This window comes from Silurus meridionalis, chromosome 4 (assembly GCF_014805685.1).
Source record: "Silurus meridionalis isolate SWU-2019-XX chromosome 4, ASM1480568v1, whole genome shotgun sequence".
NCBI classification, from domain to species: domain Eukaryota; kingdom Metazoa; phylum Chordata; class Actinopteri; order Siluriformes; family Siluridae; genus Silurus; species Silurus meridionalis.
Window position 1 is genome coordinate 17580461 of NC_060887.1, and position 16195 is coordinate 17596655.

General features: G+C 37.5%; 2 protein-coding genes across 2 annotated transcripts in view; one reads left to right on the plus strand and one right to left on the minus strand.

The window, feature by feature from the left end:
• The window catches only part of chn2 (chimerin 2), a 35448-nt gene extending 33948 nt beyond the window's left edge, over nt 1–1500 (minus strand). The window contains 1 exon segment of the mRNA XM_046846202.1: nt 1011–1500. Within this exon segment, the coding sequence (XP_046702158.1) occupies nt 1011–1059 (49 nt within the window). The 5' untranslated portion in view covers nt 1060–1500.
• A 2866-nt stretch (nt 1501–4366) lies between these two features.
• cpvl (carboxypeptidase vitellogenic like) lies at nt 4367–12614 on the plus strand. Its single transcript, XM_046846058.1, has 13 exons — nt 4367–4510; nt 4887–5071; nt 5964–6082; nt 7544–7658; nt 7809–7867; nt 8035–8114; nt 8221–8287; nt 8427–8549; nt 9044–9175; nt 9326–9424; nt 10956–11129; nt 11291–11473; nt 11890–12614. The coding sequence occupies exons 2-13, from the start codon at nt 4894–4896 to the stop codon at nt 11986–11988; spliced, it is 1428 nt and encodes a 475-aa protein (XP_046702014.1). The 5' UTR covers nt 4367–4510; nt 4887–4893; the 3' UTR covers nt 11989–12614.
• The last annotated feature ends 3581 nt before the right edge of the window (nt 12615–16195 follow it).

Below are 16195 nucleotides of genomic sequence, written 5' to 3' on the forward strand. Positions count from 1 at the left end.
AAAAGATGACACAGTTCATCTTCCGTTACCCGTCACATCATCATACCTCTTATAAGGAGTTCAGATGTCAGCATAAGGTGTTGGATAACGCTCAAATGATATATGGAGATCACAGAGAAAGTGAAAAAACAAAATACATAAATGAATAAATAAATGGAAGGACCTTAGTGCACACCAGTGCATTCCAGGAGCCAGTGCCATTGTATGCCACCCTCATGATCCTGCATGCTTTCATTGTTTAGTGACCGTCATACAGTGAACAAAGTGAGCTGTCAGTGGCAGCGGTTAAACTGGCATGAGTTCAATACTCTCCATTTAGGCTTGAAACCAAGTCATGCTTAACATTTTGTTCCCAAAAACAAATAAATAAATAACAGTTCTCTCTTCAACCTAAATAAGGATGCTCAGAGTTAGATCTTTACAAGCAGCAATCTGTGGCTGCTCTAACAGCAAGGCGTGCACCTTTCAAAGCAGCCATGCATGCCAGTCCAGCACGAGCTCATTTACTGTACAGCTCAAACCGCACACACACACACACACACACACACACACTAGTATTTTTAAAACAGTCCAAAATAATAGCCTGTACCGAGTGTAGTACAGCAGCATGTACGCAGGTTTTTCGTTGCAGCCTATACTTGAGTTAAGACGCGCGTGAAAACGACGCGCTCGCGCAAGACGTGCAACTTTCGACGTGCTCTAGATACAGTCTTTTTATTGAATTTTATTTTATTTTTCACTACAGTGAAATTGCTTAAAGGAATGTAAGAGAAACGTGGAAATGAGGCATGGGTTGAATGACACACCTAAGCGTGCTCAGTCCTGCTTTAATTAGTGACTAATAACATTGCATTACAAAAAAAAAAGAGAGAAAAAAAAAACACCAGGTTATTAGCGTGCACTAACAGACACCAGATAATACCGTCTTTGGCCAACTAAACGAAATAAATGAATTGGAAAAAAAGGATGAGATGCTATTTCTAGACAGACTGAGCGGTAATGTTACTCACCGGAGGATACGGAGGAACCCGACAGACTGGAGTTACTCGAGGCTGCCATCTCTCCGCTCACACTCACTCACTCCGTCGGTTCCTGAAGGTGCGCTCACAGCGTCTGATCAGCTCGTCCATCTCACCCCGTCCTCTCACCCTGACACACACGCACACCAACGCAAGATCGAGCACGACACGACTGTCACAAGTCTCGCGGATCAGCTGGGAGCTGCCGCATTTACTGTCTACCTGCCGTGGAGTATAAATGGGCAGTGCGCGCGCGGGTGGCGGAAAAGGTTGGTTTTGGATATACTGCAGGCAGATCCTCAATGCGAGAAAATAAAGAACAGCCGAGGGAAAAGTTGAAGCTCTTCGTATCAGGTCGTGTCATGTCATGTCTTCCACGCTGCACACGAGCATTCAGTACAGTACGGACTCCATGTGCTGCCACTCCTGAGCTCGCCGTGCACACGCCGTCTCTCCTTTTCTCGCTCCCGCGGGATCCGCCTTCTTAAAGCGCGAGCGCCGTGTGGCGGTCGATTGTGCACGCGTCTCGGGAACGCGCGGCGGCTCCGCGCATGCGCCGTAAGCACGTTGTGACAACTCTATTTAGCCTTTGAACGGTGTGCATTGTATAGCAAATAGTAAACCAATATTATTTGCCCTCCCGTTTTACAAGGCTAATTTTACTAAGACCGGGAGGTGTTGTGGGGTGGGAGAGGGGGTCATGTACATAACTAAATGTGCATATTATATTATTATTGTTATACATATTACAGGATTTAACTGTAGTTTAATTGTTATATATTCTGTATAATGAAAAGCAACACCATTCACCATACTGCAGAAAGAGTAGGAATTTTTATTGATATATAGTAAAAAAATATTGTGACTAGTGGGAAATTGGCATAGGCACATATTTCAAATGATGTGAAAAGTCAACACAATAAAAATTTCAAAGTTTTATTTTTTTCTGTGTGGCCCAGTACCAAATGATTCACGGCTCAGTGGTTGGGGACCCAGTGGTTGGTGACCCCTGATGAATCTTGCACCCTATGCCAGGAGTGCCCAAACATTTTTCTGTAAAGGACCAAGCAATCAAAATTGATTGAAGGCCCTGGGCCTAACATAAATGCAGCATTATTAGAGTTGCCACAGTAGCCATAGTGGAATAATAAAATAAAAAACAGTCAGCAGCAGTTTAAAGTAGTGGAGAAAGTGGGAATAAAGCACATTACCACGGTTCTGTTTTTTTTGCATTTTCTCCACCCCTGGCCTTACCTGAGTACATTTTCAGTATGCCTGATTACAACTCAAAGTAAAAATAAGGTGTTGGCTTTTTAACAACAGGCCCAGTCACAAAGCAGTCGATTTTTACAGTCCATCCATACATAGACTCAGGACATACTTCTTCTTCTTTCGACTTTTCCCATTAGAGGTTGCCACAAAGTATCATCCTTCTCCATACCCCCTGTCCTCTAAATCTGCCTCTTTCACCCCAACCACCTGCATGTCTTCCCTCACCACATTCATAAACCTCCTCTTTGGCCTTCCTCTTTTCCTTCTTCCTGGTAGCTCCATCCTCAGCATTCTCTTACTGATATACCCCATGTCCCTCCTCTTAACATGTCCAAACCATCTCAATCTTGCCTCCCTCACCTTGTCTCCAAAACGTCCTACATGCGCTGTCCCTCTAAAAAACTCGTTTCTAATCCTGTCCATCCTCGTCACTCCCAACGAAAACCTCAACATCTTCAGCTCTGCTACCTCCAGCACTTGACTGCTGTCACACTGTCCTCGTACATGTCCTGCACCACCCTCACATACTTCTCTGACACACCAGACTATCTCGTACAATACCCCAACCCCTCTCTCGGCACCCTGTCATACGCTTTTTCTAAATCCACAAACACACAATGCAACTCCTTCTGGCCTTCTTCATACTTCTCCATCAACATTCTCGAAGCAAATAATGCACCTGTGGTGCTCTTCCTCAGCATGTAACCATACTGCTGCTTACAGATGGTCACCTTTTCTCTCAGCCTGCTTTCCACTACTCTTTCCCATAATGTCATGTTGTGACTGATCAACTTAATTCCCCTGTAGTTACTGCAGGTCTGCAAATCTCTCTTATTCTTAAAGATCAGTACCAGCAAACTCCTTCTCCATCCCTCAGGCATCCTCACCTGCCAAAATCGTGTTGAACAATCTTGTTAAAAACTCCACTGCCATCTCTCCTAAACATCTCCATGCTTCTACTGGTATGTCATCGGGTCCTACCAACTTTCCACTCTATCATCTTAATTGCTGCTCTCACCTACTCCTTACTAATCCTATCCACTTCCGGTTTCACCATCTCCACACCATCCAACTTTCTCTCTCTCTCATTTTCCTCATTCATCAGCTGCTCAAAATACTCCCTCCATCTTCTTAACACACTCTCCTCACTAGTCAACAGATTTCCATCTCCATCCTTTATTGCTCTAACTTGCAGCACATCCTTCCCAGCTCGGTCCCTCTGCCTGGCCAATCGGTACAAATCCTTTTCTTCTTCCTTAGTGTCCAGCTCTGAAAAGTTGGAGGTCTTTTAGAGTGCCCATTGGGTTCTTGGTTACCTCTCTGACTATGGCCCTTCTCCCCGATCGCTCAGTTTGGCCAGGCTGCCCACTCTAGGAAGAGTCTTGGTGGTTCCAAACTTCTATTTATGAATGATAGAGGCCACTGTGCTCATTGGGACCTTGAGTGCTGCAGACAAAATGTTTCTATATCCTTCCCCAGATCTGTGCCCAAATGCAATCCTGTCTCAGAAGTCGACAGACAATTCCTTGGCTTCTGGCTTGGTTTGTGCTCTGACATACACTGTAAACTGTAGCACATTATATAGACAGGTGTGTGCCTTTCCAAATCATGTCTAAACAACTAAATTCACCACAGGTGGACTCCAGCCAAGTTGAAGAAACATTTCAAGGATGATCAGTGGAAACAGGATGCACCTGAGCTTAATTTTTAGCATCAGGAGTTTTTTGTTTTTTTATTTTTAATATGTTTGCAGGTTTGTGGATGTGGTGAGGGAAGACATGCAGGTAGTTGGTTTAAAAAAGTCAGATGTAGAGGATTTTTAAAAATTTTATTTTATTTTCGCTAATGCTAGGTTAGATTAGTATCATTCCAGTAGATAGCATAGACCGATGGATAAGTAACTATGACATGAACTTCACTCTCACCAATAGGAAAATGATAAGCTGTCAAAATGTTAATAATTTAAAAGCGGAATAAAAAAATATATTAAATGAATGAATGCATGAATAAACAAACAAACAAACAAACAAATAAATAAATAAATAAATAGAACTCAAATGTAACTTTTAAAAAATAGACGTCAGACAGGCAACCAGCGATCACGTGACACGAGCCGCCATTAGATCACGTGACAAACAACGTGACTCGTTAGTTTTCCATTGTAAATTGCAGGAGTCCTAGAAACGTTTGAGTATTTCTGAGAGGTGTCCGTGTTTCAGGTAGGTGTTTTGTAGAAAAGATAAATGATCGAGTGAGTTATTTGCAATGTAATTGCCCGGTTTGTCTCGGATGAGTGTTATTTTGATGGTTGTATCAGATTAGTAAGAGAATATGCTGCGCTGAATCATTTAATACAGCTAACTCGAGTAATCTCAAACAAACTCAGGTTAGGATTTCAGATTACCGATGTCATTTCCTAGCCGAGTATCTGACACCAAGTGTTTGCTGTGAAGTATAAAATGTTGCACTGATATTACCCTGGTCAGCTCTTGCAGGCTCGGTCATGTGATGTTCTTTAGACTAATGGAGTAGTAACAGAAAGCAAAGCTCATTTGGTAAGTTGTTAACTAACAGTGTCACTTTCCATGCTTGAAGCTTCAGAATGATGAAGGCATTGCTGCTTGCTCTGCTCCTGGCTGTGTGTTGGGAGTCAGTGAGGTCCAGGGGCTGTTCTTCATTCTTCTGCAGGAAATCACATCGTGTGAGTGCAGGATCTGGACCAGACCCTGGAAAACCACTCTTCCTCAGTCCATATCTGGAACAAGGCAAGATAGACGAAGGTACGGGTCTGGTATAATACATGTATGTGTTTAAGATTTTTACTCAAGATCCATCTATCGTGTTTTTTTTTTCCTACCACAGCTGATGTTTTTCAATAAATGTGAAAGGCAAGACTAAAGGAACAAGATCTTGCTTAGATTGCTTTACTCTTCGTGGGCTCAGATATCATGACATGTCACAGTTGCTGACCAAAAGGAAGTTAAAAGCAAAGAGAAGAGATTTTAATTTGGTTGTCAGTGTTTCTCTGAGCCAGTTCTGCTTCCTTATAGTTCATACTGAAAGCTAAACAGCAGCCTGTTGTATAAATCAGGGCTGAGCTGTAAAGCTGAAAATTTTGAACCATTTTCAGGATTATAATATACAATTTCAGTTATTGTGATGTACTTACATATAATAATAATAATAATAATAATAATATATATATATATATATATATATATATATATATATATATATATATATATATATATATATATATATATATATATATATATATATATATATATATATATATATATATATATAATTATACTGGCTAGTTTTCCAAGGAAAGTGGAATGAATAGAAGGTATGGACATTATATGATTTTTTTTTTACCAGGTAAATCTGGCAACCTAAAAGGTTCTTCAGTTTGTCCCTATGAAGGAATCCCTATAAATAAAGACCAAGACTGGAACCATTACTGATCCAAATGACTTTTGCTGAACCCAGCTGAATATTAGGGAATTATGTAAATCATAATTATTGTCATAAAGTGCAGTAATAGTTGCCATTTTAAAACTCATACTTGTTCTATGTGCTTATTTTTGAGTCTATTTTTGAGCCTAAGATAAAAAGGCTGTTTGTCTGCCACTGAATAAAATATAAACACATTGTTATCTTGGCTAACAGCTAGAAAGCTGAGCTTGGTGGGCCCTTTACCTGGTGCGAATGTGAAGAGTTACTCTGGATATCTCACAGTCAACAAAAGCTACAACAGCAACCTCTTCTTCTGGTTCTTTCCTGCACAGGTACGACTATAAGTTTATATAACACCCAGCATTAAAATCATGTTTTTTCTTGTAACTTTGGAAACTATATTTTTTACAGCATAAATATTTAGAACACTGGTATTCAGGTGGCTAAATTTCAGAATTAGAGTTATTATGGTGCCATTGGTACCTCACTGACTCTAGACTTACAAAAATGTATGTAAAGGTTAAATACATTTTCTAAAGTGCCTTTCAAAACATTGCAAATTAACATGATAGTCATTTACAGTGTAAATATATAAATAAATAAATATAAAACCTACAAATAGAACTTAAACAGGAGCGCATTGTGACTGTCCCAGTCCATTATAACTACACTTAAAATATAATAACAAAAATTACAAATTATACATTTCAATGATTAATATTTTATACATATTAATGATTAATATTTATGACAAATGTGCATTTACTGTCCCACACCAATCACCTATCCCTCTAACTAACCTAAATAAATATATAATATAAATAAATAATTTACAAGCTAAATTTTTAACAAGAGTTGTCAAATCTCAATTTCCTGGTTATACATTGGGTTCATGCTGTTGTTAAGACTCAGTAGGGACTTAATTTCCTCTCAAAACGAATCAATTTTGATTTCAACAACATGGTGCAAACATTCCTTAAAGATTCTGATCCCTGTTGAGTTCAAGTTCACTGAAGAGCAATAAACTTATTATAATTTTCATGAAACCAGAGAAGACTTTTGCTTTGTGACGTGCTGCTCATGCTGGAAGTAGCCATTAGAAGATAATGACCATGAAATTGAACGATTGATTGGTATTTACGGGTCCAAAGTGTGCCAAGAAAGCATTCCCTATGCAATTACACCACCTCCACCTGAATGGACTGTTGACACAAGGCAGGTTGTGTTCATGGATTCGTTTGCAAGTTCTGATCCTGCCATCTGTGTGCCTCAGCAGAAACTGAGATTCATTAGACCAGGGTGCAGTTTTCCACTCTTCCGATGTCCAGTGTTGGTGACTCTGTGTCCAGTGCAACCTCAGCTTTTTGTTCTTTGCTGACAGAAGAGAAACCCTGTGTGGTTTTCTGCTGTTTTAGTTTATCCCTTTCAATGTGCATTTTGAGATGCATTTCTGCTTAGGTGTTTCCATCTGCGGAACTGTTGCCCACTGGATGGTTTTTCTTTATTGCACCATTCTGAGAAAATTCCAGATACTGCTGTGTGTAAAAACCCCAGGAGATCAGCAATTCATGTCGAAATCATTGACATCCCCTTTTCTATTGGTTGACGTGACCAGCCACTGACCAGAATGTTTGATTTTATTCATTCGACTGCTGCCCCCTGATTGGCTGATTAAATAAGTGCATGGACGCATGTGTAGGTGTACAGGTGTTTATAATAATTTTAATTTTAATTGCTTTGTAACTGTATGTAGATTATTGTTTTACGGAGCGTTTTTATGTTTTTATGTGCAGATTAAACCAGAGACTGCTCCTGTGCTGCTGTGGCTGCAGGGAGGCCCTGGAGGCACGTCTATGTTTGGCCTTTTTGTGGAACATGGACCTTACTTTGTCTATAAAAATCTCACGTGTGAGTACATGTCATATGACACCATTATTGGTTAGTGCTGTTGAATTTGTTGTGGGTCATATAAGGAACTGTGTGATGTATATAAATTTAAAGCACATTACATTCTAGTGTTTTTCGTTAACACATATCCTTTTTCTTCTTCAATTCAAGTGGGCTACAGGGAGTTCCCCTGGACTTCCAGATACTCAGTTCTGTACATTGACAACCCAGTAAGTTATTCCATTTCTCTGGATTTGATTCAAGCTTCATTGCCCAGCTGATGTTTCCTTTAGGTTATTGTTATGAAATTATTGTCAAATTAAACCAATGTATTTAAAATCACTCACTTGCGTCACCTCTGTCTGCGACCTTTGTGTAATTATACATACTCCATCAGGTGGGCACTGGATGGAGTTTCACTGATGACGATCGAGGCTTTGCCAAAAACCAGGATGATGTTGGCAGAGATCTCTACAAGTAAGCTGACCAGGGATGTTTCTGTATTATGAAGACTTTTCTGTACAGATTCTGGTTTTATTTATTTATTTGTTTTTTTACATCTGTTGTTTTTGCTGCATTGCAGTGCACTGCTTCAGTTTTTCCAGCTTTTTAGTGAGTTTCAGCCGAATGAATTCTACGCCACAGGAGAGGTGAGTGGGAAGACAGCTCTGTTCTCCTCTCAACCACCTAATCACAGTGATAACAGGGTCACTCTGTCATATACTGCACTGTCTTTTCTTTGCCACAGGTTTTCATAATCTTTTTTTTTCCATTTCCTTTGCGGTGTAGTCCTATGCTGGAAAGTATGTTCCAGCGATTGGCTACTACATCCACAAGAATAATCCTTCTGCCAAAGTGAAGATCAACTTCAAGGGAGTGGCAATTGGAGATGGTCTCTGTGATCCTGAGGTGGTGAGTGGACAAAAAAATTAACTTTAAAGCCAATGATTTATTAAAGACGCCTATGTGAGGGTGAGAGAGAGAGCGAGAGTGAGTGTTGACATATTTCCAGTCTGATTACTTTCCAGTCTGATACAAAGTTTCTATAGCCAAGGGTCTTGAGTAGGTCTGAATTCATTCACTATTCACTATAGCACACTATTAGGACTATAGCCATTTTATAGTGGACATCTTGTTTAATCTTCTTTTGATAGTTCAGTGTTCTTACCTATAGTGCACCATGAAGCCATTGCACAGCAAAATAGCAATTTATTTGACCCCAAAATTAACTTATATCAATGTGGTCAACCTAAAATGTACATCTGAAACTGGCAAGATCTTGCTGGTTCATTTCATACAGGAAAATACTGGTGTCTGCTTTTTCAATCTGCCTCATGAATATGTGAAAGGTGTAATTTCAGATAAAGCACTGGATTCTGATGTGTGGTTTTGTTTCTTTCTTTCAGATGGTGGGAGGTTTGGCAGATTTCCTGTATCAAACAAGCATGGTGGATGAGCTGCAGAGGGAGTATGTGCAGCAGCAGACAGACGCTTGTGTCAAACTCATCCAGCAGGAGAAATGGACCGAAGCCTTTGAGGTACACTTAGTAAAATAGCACCTCCTTGATTTCTTGCTTGTCCTGTGCTGAAAACCATAGCTGATCTGTTATCATTGATTGGACTACAATTTATAGTGCAGTAATGAATTCCTTTTCATTCACAAAAAAACTGCTTTCTCTTTCTTTTAGGTTTTCGACAGCTTATTGAATGGAGACCTTGCTCCTTATCCATCATTCTTCCAGAATGCTACTGGGTGCACAAACTACTTTAACTACATGCAGTGTCGGGTACAGAGAAATGTTGATTCCACCATGTTCTGAGAAATTAGCCTTATTGTTTAGCACATGACCCAGAAGAAGAAATAATAGAAAGTAATAGTCTTAACTATTCCATAACACTTTTTACTGAAACCTAAACCCCTTTGGTGTCACTTGAAAACTTCTAGAAATAAGGTATAAATAAGATATTTCATGTTATTTAAGTTGATCAGTGGGAGATATTAGATAGTTCTTGAGATATTAATATTGAAGCAACCAAATCTCGATATCTTGATCATTCCAGAAGGCATTTATTGCTATTTGTGTCTATTAACAGCATGGGCTCTATTCTATCTTTGTGAAATGTCAACATTACCGTATTTTCCAGACTATAAGCCGCTACTTTTTTCCCACGTTCTGAACCCCGCGGCTTAAACAACGAAGCGGCTTATTTATGGATTTTTTTTTTCCTGGGTTTTTCCCGGTTTCACAAACTTCAAGCCAAAAAACTGAACCCCATAACATTAGACCAATGAAATTTCCGAACGGAAACGAAAAAATGCACCTCACCTGTGTTCTGAGCTGCACGGCATCGAGGGAATAAACGTTTTATTTAAACGCACTACGATGTCAAAAGATAAACTCCCGAGAGAAATAGTTGTGAAAGGAAGGAGAAAAACACAGTGAACAATGACTTTCTTGGTAGGCTACTGTTTAGATACAAGCCGTTGTAGCACGTTGAGTCTGGGTGAAGGGAGAGCTCGCTAACTCCAGTTGCAACAGAAATCATATGAGCACAGACCGGTTTCTATAACTCGTGCTTTTTTATTTTTCTTGGCAACAGCGTTACGGGTTAGTCAAAGAAACTTAGAAATGAGCGTCAGAAAATAAACACATAATCCTCGTCTTGCACACATGCAGTAATACCGGAAAAATGCAGTGCCGGTCTTTTCCCAAAATACCGCTCTGCTCTTAAAGGAAGCGCAATATATTTCACCCGTTACACCGTGTGTAACGTGTCTTTCGTTAAAGCCTGTGTAAAGTACATCAGTGTAGACACGGCTTATTTATGTTCAAAATGTAAATATTTGTAAAATTCAGTGGGTGCAGCTTATATGTGCACTTTATAGTCCGGAAATTACGGTAATTGTAGGTCTTGATGACTGTTGTTTGTGTAAGAGGTTAAAGCTGTTTCTTCAGCTTACATGACTTAAAAATGTTTCATTAACCAATAATTTAATGAAATTATTAGAGCATGCCATTGTGAATACACATTTCTAGCTTGTTGTAATATCATGGGATTTGGAAATCTGTTTTGCTCATAAACGATGAGACTTTTTGCAACAAGAGATGTTTTTTCATCTTCATCGCAAACTGCTGGAACATCTCCTATATTGCCTGGTGCAGTGGTTTAAAAGTGGAATGAATTAAGGCACTGTTCCCTTTATTGCACACATGTCTGGTATTGTTGTACTGCTTTACATGTAGATTGATAATGCATTAGTGCAATTGCTTTCCCACAGTGTCTGAATGTAATCATTGTTCTTCGTTCTCTGAACAGGAGCCTGAAGATCAGGAGTACTTTAGCAAGTTTGTGACACTGTCTACAGTGCGAAACTCGATCCACGTGGGCAATCTGACCTTTCACGATGGCTCTGAGGTGGAAAAACATCTTCTCCAGGATGTCATGAAGTCCATCAAACCCTGGCTTGGTGTCCTTATGGACAATTACCGGGTAGGAAAATGCAGAACCGCACTGAGCTACCGCATAGTGCTGCTTGTGTCTCTATAGTATTTACACCAATAATTGGATTGATCCTGATGTCCTTTAAACGCCTTAGTCTCCAGTCTTTTATAACACACTGCAGGGTTTCACTGTCTCCTGTTTGTGTGTAGGTGCTAATGTACAGCGGGCAGCTGGATGTGATCGTAGCAGCTCCACTGACTGAACGCTTCCTACCCACGGTGAACTGGAGCGGGGCGGATGCGTATAAAGAAGTTGATCGCTTCTATTGGAAGCTCCAGCCAAGTGACACTGAGATAGCGGGATACATCCGGCAAGTGGAAGAGTTTTACCAGGTAGGCACCTTTTTCAAAACCCAAAACCCAGTATTTAGGGCAGGGATTCTTCTACAGAAGGCAAACATTAAGTTAAAAATGTTTTAATTGTATAGTACTTTTTATAATAATAGGCAAACTTTTAAAGACGCTTTAAAGAATGTATCTGGTTGTAGATTTTGTTCCTGGCGTGAAATCATTCTTTTCTAGGACACCGGATAGTTTATTGTATTATCATAAAGTCATTTCAGTATCCCCATGTAGATCAGTAAAGGTAAACCGTACTTTCAGTATGAGAATATCGACATGAGCACAGTATCTTGAGTTTAAACGTTTTTGTTGTTTGTTTTTTTTGCTAAATGTAAATGTTTTACATGCGACTATTTACATGAAATCTCTTGACAATTAAATACACTTCTTTTTCTTCTGTTTTGAAGGTAATTGTTAGAGGGGCAGGACACATTTTGCCTTATGACCAACCAGCAAGAGCTTTTGATATGATCGACAGATTCCTCTCCACAAAAGGATTTGCCTGATTTTCTCCACATGGTGTTAGAATGTTTTTAATCACATGGTTTTGATTTATCACAGCCATAACTGTTAATTCATTACTCATTATATTAGAATCACCACCAAATGAAGCAGAGATTGTCTGCTTGACCTTTTAATGATGCTGTAAATGATTGTCAGGGAATGTACAGATTTGTTTTTGACATTAGCTTTTGAATAAAGTGATTTTTTTTTTTTTTTTTTTTAAACATCTGTTTGGGTACTTTTTTATTTATTACAGTGCATCCAGTATTCACAGTCCTTCACTTTTTCCACAGTTTATGTTACAGCCTTATTCCAAAATTTAATTATTTTTCTCAAAACTCTTCAAACAATACCCCATAATGACAACGTAAATGTTTGAAATCTCTAAAAAAAAAAAAAAAAAAACGGAAAAAGAAAATCACGTACATAATTATTCACAGCCTTGTGTGTGTACATCATCACAATGATTTTGTTTGATTTGTACAGTCAAATGGACTATGTTGTTTGTTCAACGATCCCGTTTCTGTATGTATTGTGTAAGCATTATTTGCTTTCATCCTCCAAAGCTGAAAGCGAATGAGAATTGGCATCAATAATAATTGGATAAATAAAACAATAACAAAATAAAGACTGCAAATCGTTTAATTTGTTTTTATTTTTTTTATTGCAATACAGCACAACTACAACGTTTAGTTCTACAGAATTGTATTGTGGTGCCACCTAGCGGTTCAATGTGCAACTCCAAATAATCTCTTGTCCTAAATGTATTTTATACTTACTGTATATCTTTGCTTTAAAGAATAATTTGTAGACTAATATATCTCCACAATTCTGTTTTCAATATAACACAAATAACCTGCACACTAGAGCTTTGTATTTATTTTGGTTTTTATTATATCTTGCAAATTCAGTCGCAAGTCAGAAATGTGGGCAACCCTATGAATAGATTTCTAAGATAATATCCTGATACAAATTACAGTTGAGTGGTGCTCATATGAGATCTGCATCTTGGTGGTGTTGGGAATTGGACTCACAACCATCCAGTCATGTCCTTTTCCTTAGCAACCGAGCCATCACTTCCCCAACATATGCTTGGGTAACTGTGCTTTTCTTTGCCAGTTATAATAATGTTTACATGTTTATCCTGTTAAGACAGAAAAAAAACAGCTTTTTGCTTCAAGAAGTGCAATTTATTTATGTATAAACCAGTATAAAACATGTGCCAGATCAAATATGAGGATTGCAGGTATTGTAGTAGTTGGTTTGAAAGAGGCAGATGTAGAGGAAAGGGGGGTATAGAGACGGATGATCCGCTGTGGCGACCCCTACTGGAAGAAGAAGAATATTCCAAATTGTTTTGGGACTACTGAGGTTTGGGCTAAATCGATTCCGTTTAAGGGACGAGATTAACAACTGTAAGAAATCAATTAAAACACATATATTAACACTGATCATAGTTAGTTGTGGTTTCTTACACTAACATGAGCAAAACCTTAGACCAAAACCAGAGATTTATGTTGCCCATGTTTCATGACATGTGATGGGTACAGAAGAAGTGAAATAGATTCTAGAAATGCCAATGACAGTTTTACTAATTCTACTGATGTTTAGATATGAGATAAAGATCTAGTAGAACAGTCTAACTGTTAGTTAGAGTCTAGGGTTTAGTTGTTTCTATTGCTGACCTCCAGGGGGCGAGCATGCACAAGAAGTGTTTTTTTGGCTTGATTAGACGAATATTTGGTTCAATGTAAACGTTCCTAGTGTAGTTTTCCCAAGTAAAATTAAATGTTAATAACCTATGCTATCACTTTGTTCTTTTTTATGGTTTACAGCCAGAATAAAAAGGGACATATATAGTGTATGCTTATAATCTGAACAGCTGAATGTAGTGAACTGAAGCAGGATACACTCTGGCATCAAATACAAGACAAGCAACTGAATAAGAATTAAATAAGACACATATACATGTATCTTAAATGTCATTTTATTAGATAGAAACAGAGATACCCCAAACACAGTTTAAAGAATTGAATTTTTGTCATAGAAATATACTTTTTTAAATAAATTAATAAAAGAAATATTTTGGATATGGGAAAAAATGTATTCTTCATGGGGTATAAATGATACAAGTTGTAGTAAAGAAGGTTATTAGTATAGTAAAGAAGGTCCTCCAGCAGCCCATGTTTCATGATGAATATGATGCTGTAGTCTCCAGATGTAGATAAAATGTGGTAGTGAGCAGTTTATCATTTGGAAACTTTTTTTTTTTTTTACACCAAATTAGGCACATTCATAATACTGATAATGATTATTTTCAGTTCTTTTATTTGAATAATTATTTAATAAGTGTTAATGTTTTTATGTTTACTTTTCAACCCAAAACATATAACTTGTAATAACTTGTAATAGGTTCGGTTTTAATAAAGAATTGTCTTCAAAATAAAATGCATAGAATGAGTAAGTGAGGGGGTGATGGGGGCTCTAGGAAATAAACTAGCCCACGCACTAGGGGGCTCTAAGGCTTCATAAACTCAAAGGTTATTGCTTTGCCAACTTGGCCAGGGGTAAATAGGGACAAACATAAGCAAGTAAAGAAAAATAAGTACCTAAACTGTGTTTCAGGTTGTTAAAGCGTGTTCTATGGCATCAGGGATTTGATAAGGTTTACAGAAGTTGGAATTAATGCAAATCAAAAAGAAAAAAACACTAATCAGAAGAGAATGAACAAAACAAAAACAACAGGGAGACATAGAAACAAAAGTGAGTTTCAGAAAAACAAAACCAATATACAAAGTCTACGGATGAAAAAAAAAAAAGACAAATCACAAACAAAATATATAAATATGTGGAATTAGGAGTATCATATAAATCAGTTTGAGAATACTGTTGTCTGGTGCACTTAATGGGTTACAAGGTAAAAATGTATGATATCAAGTATTGTGTGTTTTTGAATTTCCATATTCTCTACGCTTTCTTCTCAAAAATAAAACCAAATGCACAACATACCAGTCAGTTCTGAAATCCTCAATGTTAATTGTTTGAGTGTAAATCTATATATAGTTCTGAAAACACGATGATTTAACCTTTGGCCAAAACTGGAAACCACATGCTTGGTATTTTGCTTTGGTATTTTGTTTAGGATTTTACATTTGTCCTTAGTGATACATAAACAATATATATATATATATATATATATATATATATATATATATATATATATATATATATATATATATATATATGAATTATTCATGGAATAAATAAATCAAATCTGAAGAATAAGGTAGAAAAAGACTCTTTCTTCAAAGTCATGATGCATATTCTAATATTTTATGAAATCCCTGTGGGGTGTTTCATGCATTGATTATATCCCTCCTCTTTTCCTCTATCCACTTATTTTAAATAAAATCTGTCTTAAATTAACCAGAACCACGCACTCCTAAACTAACAAAGAATGTACACATTTTGATAATCTTTTGATCAGTATATGTTTATCTGTATATATACACATATATATGTGCAACACCCTATGAAATAATTCTCTGATTCTTAAATAAGAAGCACAGAAATGTGCTTTCAGACAAAATCTAATGTTCTTTTGAAAAGAAAATATACTTTTGTCAAAAGTTTGAAGAAAATGAAAAAATAGTTGCATATATGATCCCAAGACTTACAGTGATTAGAGCATCATAATATGGAGCTGCATCTATGCAAATGTGACATTCAGAGAGTTTATATTTAAGAAGAATTTCTCCTCAGTCACAAAACTGAAATTAGGAGAGACTACAACTCCAAACATACAATAGTGATGATCATTGCATAACCTGGCCAAAGTCGTGACATAATGGAAAATTGATGGAGAATTTGGAACATGCAAGTTTATCAGAAGGCTCCTCATCACCCGAGGGAACCGAAAATGATTTGCCAAGAACAATGGAACAAAACTGCTGCAAAAATTAATTCCTTCTTACCGTAGTCATGCTGAAGCTGTAATACTCAGCATTACTGCAGTACTTTGTTGAATGTTATTTATTTGTGGTGAAATTATTTATAAGGATGTACTAAAAATAACATAACATTAAATAACAAAAGAAAGTTTTCATATTCTTTGAATATAACGATCTAATTATTTGTGGTTTTATAGACAATATAATTAGATAATAGTAAATATTTATAGACGGACAGATGTTGTTGAGATTTGTGCTC